At 38.9% G+C, this 23,504-nt stretch overlaps 2 protein-coding genes across 2 annotated transcripts in view; both read left to right on the top strand.

Moving 5' to 3' along the window:
• Positions 1–18,053, top strand: part of LOC110369629 (WD repeat-containing protein 7) — a 116,891-nt gene extending 98,838 nt beyond the window's left edge. The window contains exons 23-36 of the mRNA XM_064042233.1: positions 4,766–4,932; positions 5,530–5,693; positions 6,545–6,691; positions 7,282–7,427; positions 8,433–8,544; positions 9,196–9,322; positions 9,969–10,110; positions 10,394–10,453; positions 11,623–11,808; positions 12,639–12,765; positions 13,351–13,528; positions 14,135–14,261; positions 14,915–15,085; positions 15,844–18,053. Of these exons, the coding sequence (XP_063898303.1) occupies positions 4,766–4,932; positions 5,530–5,693; positions 6,545–6,691; positions 7,282–7,427; positions 8,433–8,544; positions 9,196–9,322; positions 9,969–10,110; positions 10,394–10,453; positions 11,623–11,808; positions 12,639–12,765; positions 13,351–13,528; positions 14,135–14,261; positions 14,915–15,085; positions 15,844–16,016 (2,027 nt within the window). The 3' untranslated portion in view covers positions 16,017–18,053. The remainder of the gene's footprint in view (positions 1–4,765; positions 4,933–5,529; positions 5,694–6,544; positions 6,692–7,281; positions 7,428–8,432; positions 8,545–9,195; positions 9,323–9,968; positions 10,111–10,393; positions 10,454–11,622; positions 11,809–12,638; positions 12,766–13,350; positions 13,529–14,134; positions 14,262–14,914; positions 15,086–15,843) is intronic.
• A 3,392-nt stretch (positions 18,054–21,445) lies between these two features.
• LOC126054845 (uncharacterized) lies at positions 21,446–23,104 on the top strand. Its single transcript, XM_049841687.2, has one exon. It carries the CDS (start codon positions 21,446–21,448, stop codon positions 23,102–23,104), a length of 1,659 nt encoding a protein of 552 aa, XP_049697644.2.
• The last annotated feature ends 400 nt before the right edge of the window (positions 23,105–23,504 follow it).

The following is a 23,504-nucleotide window of genomic DNA, read 5'->3' as shown; positions in this document are numbered from 1 at the left end:
TGCCAAATTAAATACTTTCAAATTTTTTTGTGACCTCAAAATTGCGAAAGTAGTTTTTTTTTTCTAATTACGTACCTACCTACATACATACTTATATTCTAGTTTAGTTGTTACTTATAAATGAATGTTTAGACTCTCTCCAAACGGGTGCTATGTTTAAAAATGTTCAGCTTTCCTTTAAAAATGAAATGGTTACGTGTTTTTTTCATAAATGTAAGGAACCAGCTTTATGCCTGCGTTTTCACCCTTGTCCTGTGGGAACAACTTAGCGCGCCCGAATAAAAAAAATATTATAGCCTGGACTGTCTATCACTGCAAGAATTTTTCTAATCGGTAAAGTAGCTCCTAATATTACAGCGTCCAAAATAACTCATCAGCTTCATTTATCAGTATACATGATTTTAAGACACCTCTAACTCCACCTTTTATACTACGTGGCTTCGCCCGCGTAGAGTTCGGTTATATCGCTTTTCCTAGAGAATTCTTCAAATTTCCGGGATAAAAACTATCCTATGCTCTTTCTCAAGGTCGATCAATTCTACCTCTGTACCAAATTTTATTAAAATCAGATCAGTGGTTTAGACGTGAAAGCGTAACAGACAGACAGAGTTACTTTCGCATTTATAATATTAGTAGAGATTTATCCAGATGACTTATGTACACCGACCATGAAACGAAACCTAGATATTTCTTAATCATCAACATCCATTATTGAGTTAAATATACACCGTGACATAACGACTATGTAGGCAGACCGCAGAGCTAGACAGGGTAGATTGTGTCTAGGCATAACACAGGTTTGTTTGACGAAGGTCCAATATTATCAGCATATCATGTTTGTTTTGCAGAGAGTTAGGTTCGATTCACATTATAGCATAAACAGTTAACAGATAGTAACTCTGTATGTCTGTTTGTCAGGCTTTTACACAAAAACTCATTGTCTGCGTAGCCTTTTCCCAACTATGTTGGGGTCGGTTTCCAGTCTAACCACATGCAGCTGAGTACCAGTGTTTACAATTAACTGTTTACATCTCCCATCCGTAGTTTCAGTCTGTCACGAGAGAACTGCTTCTCCCGCTCATGGATAAAAAGTTTAATGCCAGTGCTGTCAAGTTTCATCGGTGTGCCATATGGAGCAACTGCCTATCTGACCTCAACTCCTTACCATGTCAACCGTATTGGGTTGGTAAGACTGGACTGGTATCAGACTTCTGACTACCCGTAACGACTGCCAAAGATGTTCAAATGACAGCAGCGACGCACCAGTTTAACGTGCCTGCCGAAACATGGAGGAACCCATCATGTATTTTTACCCAGCTAGGCATATTCATGCATAGAGTAGTATTTCTGCAATTCTTTTACTGAAGTGACCGCGCCTAGGGCAATGGCTAGCCTTCATTGCGCCTTACATCTATCTATTGTTGTAATCAATAGCAGATCGAAAGGCGTTGAATCACGACTTATTGAACTAACCTAATGAACAGCAGACAGATAAGTATTTCATTGTTAAGATTCCGTTACTAATGTAATAAATGCGAAAGTTTATAAGGATGCTTTATGTATGACGGTATGTTAGATACCTTTTCATGCGAAGAAAAAAGCAATGAAAGTTGATGAAACTGTGCAGACCATCAAAATAACACATAGGCTCTCTCCATGAGCAAGGAACGGATAGTATGAGCACGTTATCCACCTAACCATTTTTTTATTCGGTGTTTTTTTACTAAAAGTGGTAGGAGTCTGACGCTTGACCAAATACTGTGACAGTAACAGTATTTGGTCGTGCGTCAGACTCCTACCACTTTTAGTATTAATGTACCACGTTTTATAATGACCTTCAAATACTCATCTTACACCATAAATTAAAAATAACCCATCGAATTATATCCAAAATAATAAATTAATTATCTACGGAAGCTCTACTTCCTTGTTTGTTTATGTTTTATGCGTGATAATTAAATTAAGGTAAAGTCCATAAATATTATTAAAGTAAGTTGTTCCGTTAATTAATTTATTCTGACTGTAACTTCCGCAATTTAATTAGATAAATACTTTGATTAGGTTTAGGATCCCACCATTACATCATTATCATCCTCCGAGCCTTTTCCCCAACTATGTTCGGGTCGGCTTCCAGTCTAACCGAATACAGCTGAGTACCAGTGCTTTACAAAGAGCGACTGCCTATCTGACCTCCTCAACCCAGTTACGCGGGTAACCCATTATCCCTTGGTAAGGCTGGTATCAGACTTACTGGCGTCTGACTACCCGTAACGACTACGTACCAAGGATGTTCAATGACAGCCGGGACCTACGGTTTAACGTGAATCCGAAACAGTCATTGGTGTCCAAGATAATACTTAGAAAGTACATACAAACTTAGAAAAGTTGCATACTCATACTTGAGAGGTTGATTCTTTACCCATTATGCCACCACGATTTTCAATTTTGAAGAAGTCTATAAGGCTACTTTTTATCGGTGTGCATGGAGCAGTTCTTACAGAACCCGGTTGAAACCGCTAGCAGAAGCTATGTTCTATGTTTTCAAATATTTATGACTAGCTTTTGCCCGCAACTTCGTTCGCGTGGAATAGTGACTACCAGCAGATTTTTGATTTGACCAATAGATGGCGCTATATGTCCGGAATAATTTTATTTTTATTTTTTTTGTAATAAAAAGTATCCTATGTCCTTTCTCAAGTTTCAAACTATGTCTGTACCAAATTTCACACAAATCGGTTCAGTAGTTTAGGCGTGAAGAAAAGACAGACAGACAGACAGACAGAGTTACTTTCGCATTTATAATATTAGTTTGGATCTACTAAACAAATTCACCAACACCACTAAGTATACAATAAAATACAACACAAGTAACACTACATCCACATAGCCGCCATTAGACATTGCGCCATAGGAATCACGGAGTACCACTTCGAGTCCGAGTTGTGACATTCTAGTCATGTCGACTTATTGCGGAAATGTATAGTACATGTAGATTTTACTTGATATTAAGTATATTATGCCCTGCGGTTCGCGCCCGAGGTTCGAGACCTGCAAGTACTAGGTATTGGATGGATTTTGATGAAAATTAGTGGTTATCAGAATAACTGTAGACGTTTTATCTATGTGCTAGAAAAAGTTCTCTCGGGACACATATAAACGCACAGGCGAAGGTTTTAATTAAAAAAAAATAAATGGGTATGTTAATTAATAGGTTAGGTAGGTAATAATTAACGTTCTCATTCTGCTATTCACTATTGTCTCGGGAGATACCGGGATCCAATTTAATTTAGAAAAAAGCAAGGTTTCACGTCAATGACTGAGTAAAAGTGAAGGAAATCATCTTGAGGAAACCTGGACTTTACTGAAATCGCCACGCCCACAGCCAATGACCCTGTATATCCCCAATGAAATGATAATAATCAATGTTGAGAGTTAATATGTGACTGCGTAATAAAACCATAGTTTGGATTTTATAGTCTTTAAATAATTTATATCAATCCAATTAATAAATTTTCCTCATTTCTCGAATGCATACTATAACAAGGTCGGTATCCGATAGCTCTATTAAACGCTATTAAGTTAAATTACTTACATTCTTTAGAGATTACAACACTGCATATAATAGTGCATTGATATGCCCCGCGGATTCTAATGGTTTTTAACCCTCCTTACTATACATATATTAAGACAAAAGAACGACTTTAAAAATATGTACCTACACCTAAAACCATCTCCTAGGTCTGACATACAAGTATACCACAGCATAATCAGTTCGGCCAAACATGAGATAATAGCGCGCTAACATACAAACAGATGAAACTGAAAACCTCTTTTTTTAATTTGGTTACAAAAGTATCTGTAGCTGCAGGATCTCTACAAATCTGTTCGCTCGATTCAATGAATACAAAGTTTTGCAGCTGTGTAAAATGTAACACCGTTCTGCGGGGCATGACGGTTAGTATTTAGTTACTTTACCTTTATTGGTAATTTATAATTAACTAATACGCATGTTGCTTGTCTAAAAATATCATCTATGTTCGAATAACTCATACTTTAGATATTACTCACAGCTACTTTGAAGTTTTAATTCTAACTAGATGCAGCTGGCTGACCTCCTCAACCCAGTGACCTGATCAACATTATACATATTGGTGAGACCGCTATCAGACTTACAGGCTTATGAAGATTCATAACGACTGTCAACCTCTTCTCTCTAAGAAAATCAACCAGCTGCGCAGGACATATTATAGTCCACAAGCATTTGCTTGGACACAGGTGCACTCACTATTCCTTCACTCTCTGCGCGCGATAGGACGACAATCCGACACGACCGAAGAGCGATCAGGCGCAGGACTGACATTAACGTGCTCTCCGATGCACGGGTGCCTCAATCACCAACTTCCAGACTCCGGGCTGCTTTAGAAGTTACTAACCAGCATAAGCGTAAGTTTAAGTGGCAATGGGCAGGCCATTTTGCTCGCAGAGCAGATGGCCGATGGGTCGAAAAGTGCTGGAGTGGAGACCACGGACTAGCAAGCGCAGGGTAGGACGTCCACCAACAAGGTGGACAGACGACCTTATAAAGGTCGCTGGAAGACGCTGGATGCAGGTCGCCTCCAACAGGTATCTGTGGAGATCTTAAGGGGAGGCCTATGTTCAGCAGTGGACGTCCTATGGCTGAGATGATGATGATGATGATGATGATGAACCAGCATAATGAAGGTTCCAGAAATTTCCAACTAAACGTTATTTTGTCTTGTTTCAGATGAAGCCACTCAAGCCAAACGCCAAAGACCAAGGGACATGTCGTTGGCAGAGCCACCGCATACCATGGAGATAGCTCAGATCCTGATATCCTTGCTGCACGCGTGGGGGCTGGACCCTGACCTTGATAGGGTCTGTGAGTCCAAGTTGGGGTTATTGAGGCCTATGGTAAGTTGTTATTCAGCTGTTAAGATACCTCAGATTAGGCTTACTGCCCTCAGAAGTGGAGAGAGACTGTGGTAGGGAGAAACTGAGAATATTAACCAACTTGCTTCTGCCAACGGTTACATCCTATTTTAGAGGAAAATACTTACGGCACCTAGATCAGAAGGAGCATGTGTATGTTATAGTAACATAATATAAGTTACATTAAAGGCAAGTTTCATCAAAACAGCAGTTTTTGTATGAATTAGGAACAAACATCCGTACACACATACGCACAATCAAAACCTTTCGCCTTTATAGGAACAATAGGACTGATTTTATGTTTTGGTTTATATTTCTCCTCACTGCAGAATAACACTAGGCTAGAAAGTTTTTTAGGATTGTACGCAAGAAGACACCAAAGTTTTATCACAATTTGAATAACAGGTTCACTTATTTAATTAATCAAAATATTTTTTTATTAATAAACCATTCCTTGCTGACTAGGGCTGAGCTGTATTATATTTTAAAACTTATGTATACCCATATTTGCAAAACAACATTACATTCCGTTCGATTCTATTCTTGCTTAAAATCGAATTTTATCATTTTCTACCGCAGGTCCCAGTATGCTTCGGCGTGGTATCCCGTCACGGCCACATGGCGGTCCAGCTCCCCACATGGCTCGGTAGCTGGTCAGCGGCCTGCGCGTCCGCTCCTGATGACCCTCTGCTCATCACCTCTGATTTACCACCCGAGCTGGTGCGGCAGGAGAAGTTGACTAGGTATGTGGATGATGATAGATTTGCTTGAAATACTGCAAAGTTTTCAGAATAACTGAACTATATTTTCAAAGACAGCACTTTATGGCCTCTCGGAATATCACGATAGTCGCTGCGTAGAAACCATTTTGAGGTATGAGTGGGTGACGGTTGAGGGGTATGGGACAGCTACCATCATCTGTCTAGCCTTTTCCAAGTATATTTATGGTTTCGATTTTAAATGGATGCAGCTGAGTATCAGATTTATATAGAATCACTCCCTACCTCGTGTAACTGGCAACTCTGTAACTCGGGTTACAGGATCAACCAGATATACTTTGCTTAAAAATGGTTGCCAAACTTTCTAGCATCTAACTACCCGTAACGACTGCCAAAGTTGTTCAAATGTGGCCGGGAGTTACCAAATGTACCTTTGTAAACTCGTCACCACCCTTCCGTAGACTGCGCCAAGTTTTGCTTATGTTTATGATCGATTCTTCCAGGCTGTTCTCGTCAAAACTCCACTGGGAGCTCAGCACTACTCTGACTACCTCTATCTCCTCTCCATCGTGGCTCTGGCCAACACGCTGATATCCATGATACATTGCCAATACCATACAATACAATACAAGCTGTCATTTAACATCCTTAGCAATCGTTACGGGTAGTCAGAAGCCAGTAAGTCTGACGCCAGTCTAACCAAGGGGTATTGTGCTGCCCGGGTAACTGGGTTGAGGAGGTCAGATAGGCAGTTGCTCCTTGTGAAGCACTGGTACTCAGCTGGATCCGGTTACACTGGAAGCCGACCCCAACATATGGTTGGGGAAACGGCTCGGAGGATGATGACCATACAATACAAGTTCTCTGTATTTCAGACTATTCTCCTCGAAGCTCCACTGGGAGCTCAGCACAACTCTAACGACCAACCACCTCCTCTCCATCGTGGCTCTTGCTAACACGCTGATGTCTATGAGTAACGCCAGCTTCGTGCCCGAACAGGAGGTCATCAGAAGACTGCACAGGTGATGATGATTCAGACATACAATCATTTATTAATAGACTTCAAAAAAAGATGGAGGTTCTTAATTCACCCCGATTATTTTTTGTGTTATAAACTGGTAGTTTGTAAGTAAGTAGATAACAAGAGAGACGAAATCAATTGAAAGACATGCTAACTTTTTTTATACCACTCACTATTAGGGTATTATAGGTCTCTTCTCATACAGAGAAGAAATGAGCGATAATCACCCGTGCGCTTGAAGCAGATTGGCAATTCCAGATCTTTTAAGTCCAGGTTTCCCGAGATGTTTTCCTTCATTTATGCTTAATCATTGGTGTTTAAGATATATGTATTTACAAAGTACATACAACTTGGAAAAAGTAAATTGGAACTTGACTGACCTGTTATTGAACTCAAACACTAGTGCACAGTCTATCATAGGTTGTTGCTTTAAGGATTAGGCTACCACAACTTTGCTTACCTTTTTACTACCTATATTTCGCCACCATAAACTATATTGTGCCGATTAGCTTATAAAAATAGATGAAATCAATCTCTATCCACCACACCTATAATCTACCCACCCGGGACGCACACTCCTCTTGTCCCCAGACCGTCAACCAGGAGTTCCTCATCATGGGCGGCTGATGAGGAGAGGGAGGAGCAACTGGCTGCACAGCAGGCTCACATCAAGCAGGGCTGGTCACTCCTGGCCACCTTGCACTGTGTTCTACTGCCGGATAAGGTGGTTGCCGCTGGTGAGTTAACTAAACCCTTGGGAAAATTGTGTTTTCAAGCTAAAATTGTGTCTAGGATAGCAGAATAGGTTGTCATGGTATGGGCATCTAACGAGGAGGGATGATACGCATGCAACTAAGTGTGTGCTAAGTATGAATGTAGATGGATGGAGAGGAAGAGGAAGACCTAAGAAAGGATGGATGGATTGCCTGAAAGATGACATGAATAAGAAGGGATAGTGAGTGTCAGTATGACAGGGAAGAATGGAAGCAAAAGACATATTGCGCCGACCCCAAATAAAATTGGGAACGGGGCAGAAGAAGAAGTTGGGTTAGTACTATGAATGAGTGTTGACAATGATGAGGAGAGAGAGGAACAACTGGCCGCCGAGCAAGCTCACATCAAGCAGGGCTGGTCACTCCTGGCTACCTTGCACTGTGTTCTACTGCCGGATAAGGTGGTTGCCGCTGGTAATTTTACGAAACCCTTACCATTTCTGTGAGATGACAGCAGATAGAAGAGTGTGGAAGGAGAAAACATGCTAAAGCTGCCGTAAATAAAATTGGGATAAGAGCGGAAATAGCGACGCCTTTAAGTGACTAAAGTAGTATCGTAAGTAGGTATTTAAGTGACCTGCCGGGGCTGTCAATTTTTCGAGAGAGTTACCGCAGCTCTGGGACACAAAGTGCTCCAAAAGGAACATGATAGGTTTTAGTCAAAAGAGTCCGTCACTCTCTCATGCTACAACCACAGCGTGTTTAATGACTTTACACAAAAAAAAGATGTAGTTATCTATGTAAGGATGGAAGATCTAAATAGTACGCAGGTACAGTATACAGCTCACTAAAATTGCGTTAGTGGGGTCTTTACAGCGTTTTAATCCTGGATAAAGTGGTCGCTTCTGATATTTTTGACAAGGGCTGACACCTGTCAGAAAAGAATGAATAAAACATTGTATCTTTACAAATTAAATTATGATAATTATCTACATGGCCTAACTAAATTAGATACTATTTATTGTTCAGGCGCCAAAAGCTTCAAGCGTCCTCAAGTGGAGATGCTCGCTCGTCGCTGGCAACATCACTGCTTGGAAGTCAGAGAGGCGTCGCAGGCGTTGTTGCTTGCTGAATTAGGACGGTAAGACATTATTATATAGATTTACCACCTATTGAGCTTAAATATCCTATATTTTTGGGCACTGTTGCAAATCTAGAAAAAAATGAGAGTTATGTAAGGTAAAATGGTAACTATTACCTATACAAAAAGATGTGTTGAAATGTTTATTTACTTATTATATACATTAATTGATATATCTCATGACCATCTACATACATAAACTCCAGAATTAAGTCAAATCAAGGCAAGTCGAAATGTTGAAATGTTTATTTACTTATTATAAACAGTTGATATACCTACCTCATTATCTACATACATAAAACATCAGAATTAGGCCCAGACTCGATAGGAGCGGAAGAATTTTTAAACAAAGCTTTTGGTGGAATCTGGGCCTTAAGATTATAATGTGAACTTTATGAAGGTGAAGCACTGCTGACTACAAAAAACCTTATTATATAATAATAATAAGGTTTTTTGTCATCATCATCATCTCAGCCATAGGACGTCCACTGCTGAACATAGGCCTCCCCCCTAGATCTCCACAGATACCTGTTGGAGGCGACCAGCATCCAGCGTCTTCGGGCGACCTTTATAAGGTCGTCTGTCCACCTTGTTGGTGGACGTCCTACGCTGCGCTTACACTAATTTATTTCCCACCATTTCCTTCAACAGCCTAGGTCCGAAAGGGCGTAAGACGCTGGTAGACAACTGGGCGCAATTCCTGCCTCTATACACACACACAGAGAGTATAAACCCGCATGCAGCACATAAGGAACCCGCTGAGAAGGTGCAACAAGTTGTGAGTATTACATATTTATTTAAATACTAGCTTTCGCCCGCGGTTTCACCCGCATCCCGTAGCCGGATGGTGACAAAAACTGTACTAAAACCTTCTCCCGGGTCTAAGTTACCTCCCCAGCCAAATCGGTCAAGCCGTTTTCATGTTATGTCGTGACAACGGAAAGCGGGTTTCATTTTTATATATATAGATTTCTTTACCGTAGAATACCTCTACATAATGTAGGTAATGGATAGGGTTATAAAAAGATACAAACTAATATGCAGTAGTATAATTGATAGTCTTACCGCGAATAAATTAATAGAGTAAACACTAGAACGCTTTCATAAATGCAAAACTTAATGTTAGTCAAAGTTCATCACAAGAGCTTTCTAACAAGTCCTAACACAGCTATTATCAACGTCAGCGATGTTCGATCATGAAGGACAGTTCATATCTTCCGGCTCCATCATCAGATCAGTTCGACAGTACCATATTATTGTATTGTCATCAGAACTACATACAGCTGCCATTGTTCATGACGCTGCGATTCTTAGAAGATGGTTAAATTAGTTACCTTTACATAGTTAGACATACATACAGGTCGACCTAATAAAAGCTTGTTCAAAAAAATACTCTATTCTAATCTTCTGTATCCCTCTAACAGCAAGAAGAAGAATTTGAAGAAGAAGAAGAAGAGATTATCCGCAAGCCGTCATCTCTGGCTGAACTCAAGCGCAAGCAGACCACTGCTGTTGTGTTGCTGGGAGTCATAGGCGCAGAGTTCGGACAGGATATTACTAGCGAAGGTAAATATTATGATCAGTTTCACCCGTAAAGTTTCTGATAACAGCCGATCAGGAATAACTTTTGGTTTCACAGATCTCGGATATATATATATATATATTTGGCAGAAATTATTAACAGTCTTCAGCCAATTATATAGTTATAGTATATAAAGTGTTATCAAATTAAATTAAAACCAAAACTACTGACTTTTTTAGAGCCTGTGAAAGGACATAGATTACTTTTTACCCGGTTTCAGGTAGTGAGTCTCTGCTAGTATCACTTAATATGATATTTTGATTTCAGGCGCCGCTGGCAACAAAAGACGGAAAGACGGCGACAGTCGCAAGAGCTCAGTAGTCGAAGGTAAAATATTTATACATTTACTTACTATGCAATGCAAATACAACTTGTAGGAGTGGGTTTAATACCAGTAGGACAGTTTAAATATAAAAAAAATCTACATCCTCTAAATCTGAAAACTGGACTGTTAAGTCTGAAATCACCAACCCGCATTGAGCAAACGTGGTGATTAACACTCAATCCTTCTCTGCATGAGAGGAGGCCGCAGCCCAGCAGTAGGACGATAAAAGGGCTGATTATGATGTATTTTTTTTTAACATTATCGTTCCAGGCTTCACCCTAAGCTCATGGAACAACTTAGCCTGCCTCACAGCGCTGGCTCTCACCCACCTCCTCCTGTCCCCCGCGTGTCCGCGCCTGCCCGCGTACACGCCACTAACGGTCGCTCCCAATATTGCATCTGTTGTTATACTCACTAGAGATATTACACTTAAAATTTCTCAAAACATAGATAAATAAGGAATATTGGGATCGGCCGTTAGATGGGCCACTGTTGACCTATGGGGTCGTTTTTGTTTCCCGAAAAACATAGGCTATATTTTGTCCCGTTTCAGACAGTAGTTCCCATGGAACACGACGAAACCGCGGGGAACGGTTAGCATCTCATATAAATGTAGTTTTTTTTTTCAAATATTACAATATTCTGCAATATTTGTTTAAGGTTTCACCCTAAGCTCGTCGAACAACTTAGCCCGGCTCACAGCGCTGGCTCTGACGCACCTCCTGCTGTCCCCCGCGTGTCCGCGCCTGCCCGCGCACACGCCACTAACGATCGCTCCCAATATCCTCCAATATCTGTTGTTATGCTCACTAGAGATATTACACTTAAAATTTCTCAAAAAGTAGAAAGAAAGAATATTGGGAACAGCCGTTAGAAGGGCCACTGTCGTTTTTGACACTAAAGACTACGAAACTATTGAACCGATTTTACTTGACATAGACTATATTTTTTCCCGTTACGGGCTGTAGTTCCCACGGGACGCATCTGAATCCGGAGCAAACAGATACCACAAGAACTTTTAAACGTCTGTTGAACACTGGTCTAAAAAATGACAGATTATGACGTTGAAATAAGGTCCGTTTTTCAGCCACATTTTTTTGACAGATGTTTAAGTTTTTGTTGTAAGGCTTTTAGTGTCTGATAGAAATATTTTTTTCTTTTTCTATTCTAGGTTTCACCCTAAGCTCATCGAACAACTTAGCCCGCCTCACAGCGCTAGCTCTGACCCACTTACTCCTTTCCCCCGCGTGTCCGCGCCTGCCCGCGCACACGCCGCTGCGACGAGCCGCTGTGGACCTGCTGGGTCGAGGGTTCACTGTCTGGGAACCTTATTTGGATGTTTCTCATGTTTTGCTTGGTAAGTTTATAATTTGTATAGCCTTTATTCTTTATTTATTAATATCAAAACAGCTAATTTTTTCTTTACTTTAGGATATAGGTATTTAACCGTCAGTTGCAGAAAGATCCATTAAAGTTAAAGTTTCTTTAAATCGATTGCTGACATTTTTCATCTTGTTGATAAAGAGTCAGCAATAGATTTAAAGAAGCTGACTTTAATTAATCTTTCTGCAACTGACGGTAAGCTACCTATAATATTTAGTTATGGTATAATTTGGTAAGGTTTTCATAAGTCTAGATCAGTGGCGGATCCAGCTCTCAAGGTTATGAGCACATCCGTCCGCTATGGCTGAAAATTCACATTCATTCAAAATTCACATTCATTCAAATACGATAGGGGAAAGTACGTTAGGTAGTGATTAGGGGCGCATAAGGGAGTTTAAAAGAAGAGTTCATAGGAGTTCAATTATATGCATGCTTATCAACGGAGTGCATTGAAAAGCTTGCATATAAGGAAGACATGAGTTTACACAGTAATATCTAAAGCATGATAGTACCAGGGTACATGGAGCGTTTACCTGTCTGACCACTCAGATAACCCTTAGTAAGACTTTTGGTTGTCAGACTTTCTGGCTTCTACAGATAGCCAGTAACGATTTACAAAGATATCCAAATGACAGCCGAAATCACCAATTTAAAGAGAAAATATCTGAGGGATTGATAGTTCTTTTTATATTCATTCTTTTTTGTGTGTTTTCATTTTCTCCTTTTACACATTTTCCGCAAAAAAATTATGTTTTTTCTTTCAGTTTTCTTTCTGCGATTAATTAATATTTAACTTTCCATCAGGTCTCCTTGAAATGTGCTGCGATGCTGATAAACTGGTGCCTTCAATGACATACGGCTTGCCGCTCACTCCGCAGGCCGACTCGTGCCGCACCGCCAGGCATGCGCTCACCCTTATCGCTACTGCCAGGTAATATTGCAATTTATTTATGTATTAAGTTAACTAACAAAATCCTAAATTAAAAATAAAATTTGTCTTTAGAAAATGGAGTTTAAAATGTGGATTATTTTTATATATATAATTTCTTAAATATTTTAGCACGTTTTTTTCTTTTTTGTTTTTTGTCACTTCATTTATCTTGGATAAATATCTGTTTTTAATCTTCTTCTATTTCAAATACAGAGGCCCAAGTTCACCGACAATACAAACGTCAATTTTCTTATAACAATTGTTTACTAAGAATTTTCACGTTCAATTTTCAAAGTACACATTCATTTTAAGTAAAACTGACGTGTATGTAGTCCGTAAACTAGGGCCTTATAAGGATATTAATTATTTCTTAAACATACTCCATACATCTCTGGATTTTTATAACCTTTTTGACTGTATTATTATTCTGCTACTTTAATTACTTTTAAAACACTCGATTGGATATATTGTGACGGGTTCCCAAGATTTTATTATTTTCATTCTTCAAGCTGACTTTTTTATCCACATTCTCTTCCCACTTGACATATTATATTAAAAACTATATATCTATATTTATCTACACAGACCAGCAGCATTCATAACAACAATGGCTCGGGAGGTAGCTCGCTGCGCCGCCGCCGCGCAGTCGGGGCAGCCCTCGCCCGCGTACCTCGCGCTACAGAAGGGACGAGCCGAAGTGCTGAGAGGCATCGAACTGCTCATAGATAGGATGCATAATGAGGTCGCTGAGTTACTTGTAGAGGTATGTACAGAAATATATTGTAGTAGTAGTTTATTTTGGAATATTTTAGCACAAAGCTGGGGCTGTCTTTGGGTATATTTCTATAGTTTATACGGAGAGATAGAGACAGAGAGAGAAACAGAGGTTTCTACTTGTAGAGGTACGTATTTTTTTAGCCTTTTTATCGTCCCAATGCTGGTTGCGGCCTCCTCTCACACGGTGAAGGATTGAGCGTTCATCACCACGCTTGCTCGATGCGGGTTGGTGATTTCAGACTTTATACTCCAGGTTTCCACCCTTGATCAGTCATTTGGTGTCCAAGGTATACTTAGAAAGTAGTAGTAAGGTATATAAGATCAGCCAGCAGTCGGTTCAGCCGTCTACCACCACCACCGTGTGACAGCGATGAGGACCAATGTTTCGACGCCCTTTATTAGTTTTAAGTGTCTTTTTATTTAAATTATATAATATAAAAATTATGTTCCACGCAAATAGAGTAAATTGTGTATCAAAAATACTATATCAAAGAACCGTTGTATAAAATTATCAAAATTGTCAAACACAATCATATAAAATATATTCTCTAGTTTTATATTTTATGGTAATTTGAACCCTATTCCTTCACAGGTAATGGACATAATCCTGCACTGCGTGGACCAATCCCATTTGAAGAATAAAGGCTTGAACGAAGTATTTCCTGCCATCTGCAGATACAACCAGGTGTCTCACTGTCCAGCTACCAGGAGAATTGCAGGTACATCTTCTTATATATCGCGTCCCGTGGGAACTACTGCCCGTACCGGGATTAAATATAGCCTATGGCACTCATGAACATTGTAAGCTATCTATCAGGGAAAGAATTTTGTAAATCCGACCAGCGGTTCCAAAGATTAGGATAGATTGTTATCATCTGCCTAGCCGCTTCCTAAGTATCTAGGGGTTGGCTTCCAGTAAACGGATGCAGCTAGTGTACCAGTGTGTCATATGGAGCGACTGCCTACCTGACCTGATCTCTGACTCTTTGGGAATACTGGCTGTCGGACTTTCTGGCTGGCTATCCGGAACGACTGCCAAATATGTTCAAATGACAACTGGGATCCATCAATGACGTGCCTTCCGAAACACGTTACCTCGTCAAGATAAGACGGATCGACCGCGTCAAGCATTGCTTTTAAAGTTATGATCCATCAACCAGACATGTGTTGCTGGGGAGTTTGTTGCGTGAAACATCAACGCGGAAGTGTGTCATGTGAATTTGGCGTTCGAAAAGTGCTGTTTATCAGCCTACTTTGAATAAACTCTTTTTGATTTTGATTAGACCCGTGCGATTGTTAGCCACAAGCTCCTTATTTTGATACAAACAAAATTTGTTAAAAATCTTAATAAAATCCACATTTTATCCCACAGTGGGCAGTCACACAGGCCAGCTAGCGATGTACGAGCTCCGAGCCGGACGCTGTCAGTCTCTCGCAGCCCACGCCGGCCCGGTCACCGCCTGCGCCTTCAGTCCTGACGGACGCTACCTCGTGTCGTACGCCACGGCTGATAACCGGCTTTCCTTCTGGCAGAGTACTGCTGGTAAGTGTTTTGGTTAATGTAGTTCAGGTCATCATTGTGTAGTTCAGGTCATAATTGTGTAGTCCACTTCATTATCGTGTAGTCCACTTCATAATTGTGTAGTCCACTTCATTATCGTGTAGACCTCTTTATAATTATGTAGTCCACTTTATTATCGTGTAGTCCACTTTAGTATTGTGTAGTCCACTTTATTATTGTGTAGTCCACTTTATTATTGTGTAGTCCACTTCATTATTGTGTAGTCCACTTCATTATTGTGTAGTCCACTTCATTATCGTGTAGTCCTCTTTATAATTATGTAACTTTATCAACTTGTAGTTCTCCTCATCATGTATTCCTATTATTATCGTGTAGTTTACTTCATCATCATGTAGTTCTCCTTATTACATAGTAGTCCTTTTTATCATTTTGTGGTCCACCTTATCATGCTATATTCCACCTCAACATCATATAGTCTACCTCATCATGTAGTGCTCTTTATCATCGAGTAGTCTTTTTTATCATTATGTAGTTCACCTCATAATTCTGTAGACCACCTCAGGATTATATAGTATATTTCATCATTTTGTAGTACTCTTTATTGTCTAGAAGTAGTTCTTGATATTTTATAGTCTACCTTATCATCTTGTAGGCCCCCTTATCACCATGTAGTCCACCTAATCACCATGTAGTCTACATTATACTCATGTAGTCCATCCTATCATCTTCTAGTCCTCCTCATCACCATCATTAATTCTCACCACATTTCTCAATTCCAGGTATGTTTGGCCTAGGCGCAGCACAAACTCGTTGTGTGAAATGCTACAGTACCGCTCCAATGGCCGATGTGGCTCGTTTGAACCCCGCTCGACTAGCGAGGCTCGTTTGGACTAACTCCAGGACAGTCACTCTCATGCTAGCAGATGGGTCAGAGACCAGATTTAACGTGTAAATAAAATTTTCATGTCAATTGTATGAAGTTAGAATGTTAACTGTTAGAAGAAGATATAATTGTTGTTTTTTTTTGCTTGTTACTTGTTTCGCATAATATATTATGTATTGTATTGTAAACAATTTATATCCACTGTTTTTTATTGTAATTCCGCTGAAACTATAATTGATTTATATAATGTATCCTAGTGGTATATTTTTCACGCACAATACTTATAACCATTAACTTTTGCAGAAAAATAATTATATTTTCATATGAGTTATGCTATCATCATCTTTAAAGAAATACCGTCGTACCACAGAAACTTTTAAACGTCAGTTAAACACTTGTCTAAAAAAATGCCAGATTATGATTTTGAAATAAGGTCCATTTTGCAGCCACACTTTTTTAGACAAGTGTTCGACACATGTTTATGTTTTGGTAGTAAGACTAATATGCTCTAAGTTTGTATATCATAATACTGTGGGTTGCACCATTTGACTATAACGATAACCGAACCATTTTCAGTTGTCAAATCGCCGATGTGACCAATGGGCGGCAAGTATACGGCTGGTTATGGTTTGGTTATCGTTATAGTTAAATGGTGCAAATCACACTCATACTACTGAACTGATTCCAGAAATTATATCACTATTAAAAATATTCATATAGCCTGAATGCTCGTCTAAAACTTATTATTAAATTAATACAATAAGTATTGATTATCGAAATATACTTCTTTATTAATATAAAAATTAAACTATGTTTAAAACATATAAAATGTATGTTGTCTAATATAAATATTGTTACCATCCAAAATGTATATTAATGAATAACTTATTTATATTAATGCTTAATATTTTATTCATAAGCTGGGATTGTAAATGGAGCTTAAAAGATACACTTATCAATACTAATATAATACAGAGAAAATATACTTTTGTTTGCACCCTACAGGTTCCGAAACTACGGAACCGATTTGAAAATTCTTTCACTGTTGGAAAGCTACACTCTTCCCGAGTAACATAGGCTATATTTTATCCCGGTACGGGCAGTAGTTCCCACGAGTCGCGAAATGAAACCGCGGGAGAACGACTAATAGATTGAATTCCATATTAAAAAACTTTTCACTTAGAAATGTCCTTGGGTTAAATTAAAGTTTCATAAATGAGTTCAGAACAATAATATTAAAGCGTAGCTTTCTTATTAAGCACAGCCTTGTCTGTAATTCTGTAATATACTACAATTAATGTACGAATGCTTATTTGTTAATTATTATTATTATATCTAGTTGTCGCAAGCGCGGCTGCTGTGCACGAGGTCTCGGGTTCGATTCCCGTGTCTTTGTGGATTAAAGTAGGTGTTTGATACACCCGTGCATCGGAGAGCACGTTAATGTCGGTCCTGCGCCTGATCTCTCTCCGGTAGTGACGGATTGCCGTCCCATCGCGCTATGAGAGTGAAGAAATAGTGAGTGCACCTGTGTCTGCACAAATGCTCGTGCACTATAATATGTCCTGCGCAGCTGGCTGATCTCCTTATATGAGAACAGCCGCCGTGGCCGAAGTCGACCTTGGACGTATTGTTATTATTCTTGTGAAACTCGCCCGAGTACCTAAAGTGTTACCAGCACAGTCATACTTAATGTAAAAAAGGTACAATAATGACTTTAAAAATTATCATATTATTCCAGCGACGAGATAGATAATACACATTTCGTCACTATTAATGTATAATTAATATAATTGTGTAACTGTAAATTATTAATTAATGTGTGTAAATGTTAATTAAATAAATTAATTATTAACTCTACTATAACCCCACACTGTATTAAAATGTTATAATAAACTGTGTATTTATTCCAAAGTTATAAGAAAAAAAAAAAAAATTATGTTTGTTCTGCAAAATAAAAGAATGCATTTTTCTTTTTTGTTGTAAAATGTGACGTTTGGATATTGTAATGAAGTATTATTTTGTTGAATTGATGTTGTTATTTTGTATATTGTAAGGCACTGTAATCAATGTTATATAATATAATAAATAAATATGTTACATTTACTGTTTGTTATTATTGCTGAGCCCATAATCATTAAGCTTAATTAAGTTACGCTGTAACGCGCGCCTTCTTTTTCGTGGCCGAGTCCATGGCCATATAAGGCAATCGCATGATCACCGAGCCGACCAATACGTGGCCGGCCGGCAGAGAGGTGCGGGGAGCGAGGGCCTACTCTCACGAGCGGGGACGCTCGCTGAGTCGCCAGTCCGGCGCACGACGCCATGTGTTACGCACGCTGTGTTAGCTCTCGCGACCGTGGCTATCTAGATAAGTACGACGTGTGATTGTGAACTACCTATGTAACTAATTACCATTTCTCTATTTTAATTACAATAAACTTTCTATACCCAACAATGTGTTTGTTGTTATAACGCTTTTTTTTTTAATATTACTTTCGGGAAAAAATGCAATTTACGCCTAATGTCCGGGTTTTTTTAATCTTTGTCCGGGTTTGGCGAAATTCGAGATAGCAGCCCTAACTAAAGGTAACCAATCTTGATATGAATTTTTACATTAATACAGGTCAGAACAAAATAGGTACACTTTCCAATTGTCATGACGCTACGATCCTTGGAAAATGTTTAAATTATTTACCTTAGTGGAGACCACGGACTAGCAAGCGCAGCGTATTACGTCCACCAAGGTGGACAGACGACCATATAAAGGTCGCCAGAAGACGCTGGATGCAGGTCGCCTCCAACAGGTATCTGTGGAGATCTAAGGGGGAGGCCTATGTTCAGCAGTGGACGTCCTATGGCTGAGATGATGATGTTGAGTTACCTTAGATCATGGGCGTAGCCAGCTTTGGGCTCAGGGTGGGGCAGCAGTCAAAAAATCATAAAAAATAATAATTAATTGTTGTAATGAAATTTTTATCGGACTTAAACCAAATATTACGTAAAATTTAGCCCAAACGTACTTAACTTTTTGTTTGTTAACAAATGCAAAAATAAGGGTATATAGTTTCTGAATACGCGAGCGAAGCGAGCTCGAAATTTTTATCGGACTTAAACCAAATACCTATATTACGTAAAAATTTGCCCAAACGTACTTAACTTTTTGTTTGTTGACAAATGCAAAAATGAGGGCATATACCTAGTTTCTGAATACGCGAGCAAAGCGAGCGTGAAATTTTTATCAGACTTAAACCAAATATTACGTATTTAGCCCAAACGTACTTAACTTTTTGTTTCTTGACAAATACAAAAATAATATAGTTTCTGAATACGCGAGCGAAGCGAGCGCGAAATTTTAATTCTTTTTTAAGACTCAAAACCAAAAACTACGTAAAATGTCGCCCAAATATACATTTTCATGAATGGGGGGACTAGGTACGACACATCCGATTTACGTCCATACGAAAACCCCCTCGCTCGCATAGATAAGTCGATAAAAATAAAGTTAGATACCTAAAGTTGCGTCTACGCTAGAAGAGCCGAGCACGAGCGGCGCACGAACCGAACACAATTCGTCTAGTCTGGACCAAATTACAAGCTTCTAACGAGCGCGCTGCGAGCATTTCGTTCGTACTCGGCTGCATTCCGCCTGTTGTCGGTTTTGCCCTTGTAAAAAACGCCCTTTATAAAAAGGGCTTGACTGGCTGCAACAGCAGCGGCTACTGCAATATTATTAATATCATCCATATTCGCCAAGTACCTACTCACTGCGGAAAACTACGTTCGAGAACAGTGATCGTTGTAGGTTCGTTGTACGTCCACACTTGATGCCGCGAACGACGGCTCCGCTAGCTTCGCTCGTGCTCGGTTCGTCTAGCGTAGATCCGCCTTAACGTATAGCAACGTCGCGCAGCTAAGCTTCGGACCACTCGGAATGCCTCCAGGGACCACCAGTGGTCCGCGGACCACCGGTTAAGAACCACTGTGCTAAACGATCGTTCTATTGTACTCGAGCGTGTATTTTGTTTTGATCGCTCTCTTTTCAAAGTCGACAATTTTTTTGTGCAATAACTTACGGATAGTAGGTACATAAATATGATTGTTGATGTTGTTAGAGTTAGTAAAAAAAAACATTGTTTAATCAGACACCTTATAGGTCAGAGCCAGGGCTCAGGGTGGGGCAAGTGCCCCAGCTTGCCCCAGTGTGGCTACGCCCATGCCTTAGATGTTTTAAAAGGATGTTAAAATGGGTAAAATTAGGAAACTAATCCGGTGAATTCCAAAGAAATACATTATGAGAACAAACTCCTAATTGTTATTTTATGATTACGTTCCGAGAGTTTGTAAGGTACATAAGACTAACCATATTCCCCCGGTTTCACGCGGTTTTGGAAGCTACAGCCCGCATCAAGATAAAATATAGCCCATGTTACTCGGCAGTCAAATAATTTTTCAGATTGGTTCAATCGTTTTAACGTCTTTAGGGTATAAACACTACTACGTGTTTACTATTTATTATATTAGGTAATGTTAATAAAAACAATATACAAGTATTTTTTTATTAATAGGAGAATAAACTTTATGATTTATATTTACATATTTACAATACATATGAAAACTATCCTAGTAAAACAAAAAAAAACTAGCCAAGTGCGAGTCGGACTCGCGCACGACGGATTCCGAGCCGCTTTATAAAACGGAAAAAGAAATCACGTTTGTTGAATGGGAGCCCCCCAAAATATTTATTTTATTCTAGTTTTCAGTATTTAGGGTTTATAGGGTTCCGTACCCAAACAAACGTGATTTTTTTGTCCGTTTTATAAATAATGATACGGTTTTTTTAATTGTTGTCAACAAAAAACGATTCGTTATACGATCTAAAAATTCGATGACGTTCCGTACCTTGCTTTTTGGAGATTTAAAAAAAGAAAAAGAAAATCCCAAGTGAATTTTCGGTAAAAGTCGATTTTCCTTACCTGTATCTTAGTATCTTCCCTCCATACTCACAGCACTAGTGAGTGAGTGAGTGAACTATTCACTACAGTCAGCCAATCAGAGGCGCTCAACGAATTATTCTTATTGACTTACTTCAATCCTGTGCTTCAATCAAAACAAATTATTCGCAGAATCGTCAGTGAAAAGTTACAATAACTTCAAGTTCTTGCAGTTCACTTTACGAAAAGTATTTGTATTGCTGCTAACGATTTTGTTTATTTACGGAGTCAAAAGTAAGAGTTCATTATAAACTGACCCACGTGCCAAGGTGTTAAACTTAAAGAACATTTTCTCTGGACTAGATACCGAGTGGGGTTTGTTTACCCGCATTACCCAAGATATAAATCAAAAATCATCTGGTGGATTCCTTTGCAAATACATTGAAGGAATCTAGCTTTTGAAAAAGTAATTCTGATACCTACTTGACTGCCTTAACCGCTAAAACCGTCGTGTATTAAAACCAGAATAATATTGGTACGTTGGTGCCTCTCTGAAGTGTAAACATGTGTCCTTTCCTCCGTTCTAAAGCGGATGAGGAAGAAATAGAAGGTGATGGGTCAATGGACCTTACGGGCGCTGAGCTGCAAGCTGATGAACAAGATTTTGACATGGACGACGAGGAAGAAGAAATTGAGGTCTGGACTGATTCTAAACAAAAGAAAATAGATGCTGCACTTCTTACGTTTATAATCAGTTCGTTACAAAATGTTTCAGTAGTAGTAAGCTTACGTGGATTATTGGCAACTCACGAAAATTACGTTATACCAGAATGTGAAGATATAGTCGAAAGAATCCTACCCCATATGCACAATGCTTGTTTTAACGAGCTGAAAGCAAGTATACAAGAAGCAAGTTCAGTTTGTCTTTCTATTGAACAATGGAAAAATATCGAAAGGGAAAATATTATATCCATCACTGCCCACTACGTAAACTCTGAATTTGAACTAAAATCTATTTTACTCAAATGCTGTGAATTTTATTTTTATGATGCTGAAGAAAGCATAACATTTTTCAAGGAAACGTGTAACGAATGGGACATTTTGGGAAAAATAAATGGTTGTCTCTATAACAGAAATTCAAAATACTCTGCTAATATCAAGGAAGCTTTAAATTTGTTAGGCTGGGATGACTATGTCTGTGCCGCTCACAAAATAAACGTAATCCTGAAGAAGTCACTTGAATTATTCAAACCAATTTTGGTAAAAGTCAAGAAAGTAGCCGTACACTTCCTAAATGACTCCACAAGCATGTCGAAGCTGAATTTTTATCATCAAACAGACGAGGATGAACCACAAGAAATAATGGATGCTCTCACCCGTGAGGATATAACCTACGAAATGATTGAAACATTTCTAGAACTAGAAGATACCATCGCTGCAGTATTACATGAAAACGAGTCACTTCTGTTTACTGACGAAGATTGGAGTATACTTAATCAATTATTCAGGTTATATGAACCTTTATCAGAAGCAATTAAACAATTAGGTGCAGGAAACAAATATGTGTGCAGTTCAATTATTATACCTACTATCAACGTTTTAAGAAATTCATTGCAAGCGATGGATGACAGCCTAAACTTTGAAGATGTACATGAGGAAATAAAATGTTTAATGGATATATTAAATAAGCAATTTGAGGATATTGAGTCTGACCCCAACTTGGCTATGTGTACTTTATTGGACCCTAGGTACAAAATGTCTAAGTTTAAAGACAGGAATGCTGCTGACGCGGCCAAAGCAAATTTGGTGGCTGAGGTAAAAAATCTTGTGAACCTCAACAGTATTTCTGATTCGGGGAAGACAGAATCTGGCGAAGATAATGAAGGAAATGTAATTCCAGAAAAAGGTTTAATCAATGATTCAGAAGACATTTTAGTGGTCGCTCAAACAGAAACAGACCAGTACATCCAAGCTGATTTAACCGATTTAGAGCCAAGCGTATGGTGGCAAAATAATCAGGAAAAATATCCCCACATTGCACAGCTATTTAAGACTAAATGCAGTATTGTGGCTACCTCACTTCTTAGTGAATATTTGTTTTCAGAGAAAAATGGTTTTTTAGTCCATAATAGGAAGTTATTATCACCGGACATAGCTAAGTATCTGGTATTTTTAAAAGAAAATGTAAAGGATGACAGTGATTATTTTAAATTTATGCCTTAAAGCTGTTTTTGTAACTTAACATTTGTAGCTACTTTTAAGTGCCTTAAGCCTTAAAAAATGTCATACCTACTTGTTAAATTATTCCCTTATTTTTGTTATAAGTACTACTGTTAGTGTGTTAATTAATATTATAATATAAAAAAAAAAACTACTAACAGACCTACCTAAACCCTAACGAATACTATGTTAAAACCGCATCAAAATCGGTCCGGTAGTGTATGGAGCCTGAATTTGATTCCAATTTCTACTCATCATGTGATTGTTATTACCTAAATGTTTTATTTTACTTAGCTATCTATAAGAATAAAAAACTGTAAAGGTACGTTTTGAATGTCAGCTGCCTACTGCACTCGCAGCGACAGTAGGATTTTTTTTTAACGACGTCAAAAATCATCAAATG

The sequence above is a fragment of the Helicoverpa armigera genome, chromosome 27, assembly GCF_030705265.1.
Source record: "Helicoverpa armigera isolate CAAS_96S chromosome 27, ASM3070526v1, whole genome shotgun sequence".
NCBI classification, from domain to species: Eukaryota; Metazoa; Arthropoda; class Insecta; order Lepidoptera; family Noctuidae; genus Helicoverpa; species Helicoverpa armigera.
The sequence above is the reverse complement of the archived record's forward strand: the minus strand, read 5'-3'. Positions and strand labels throughout refer to the sequence as shown.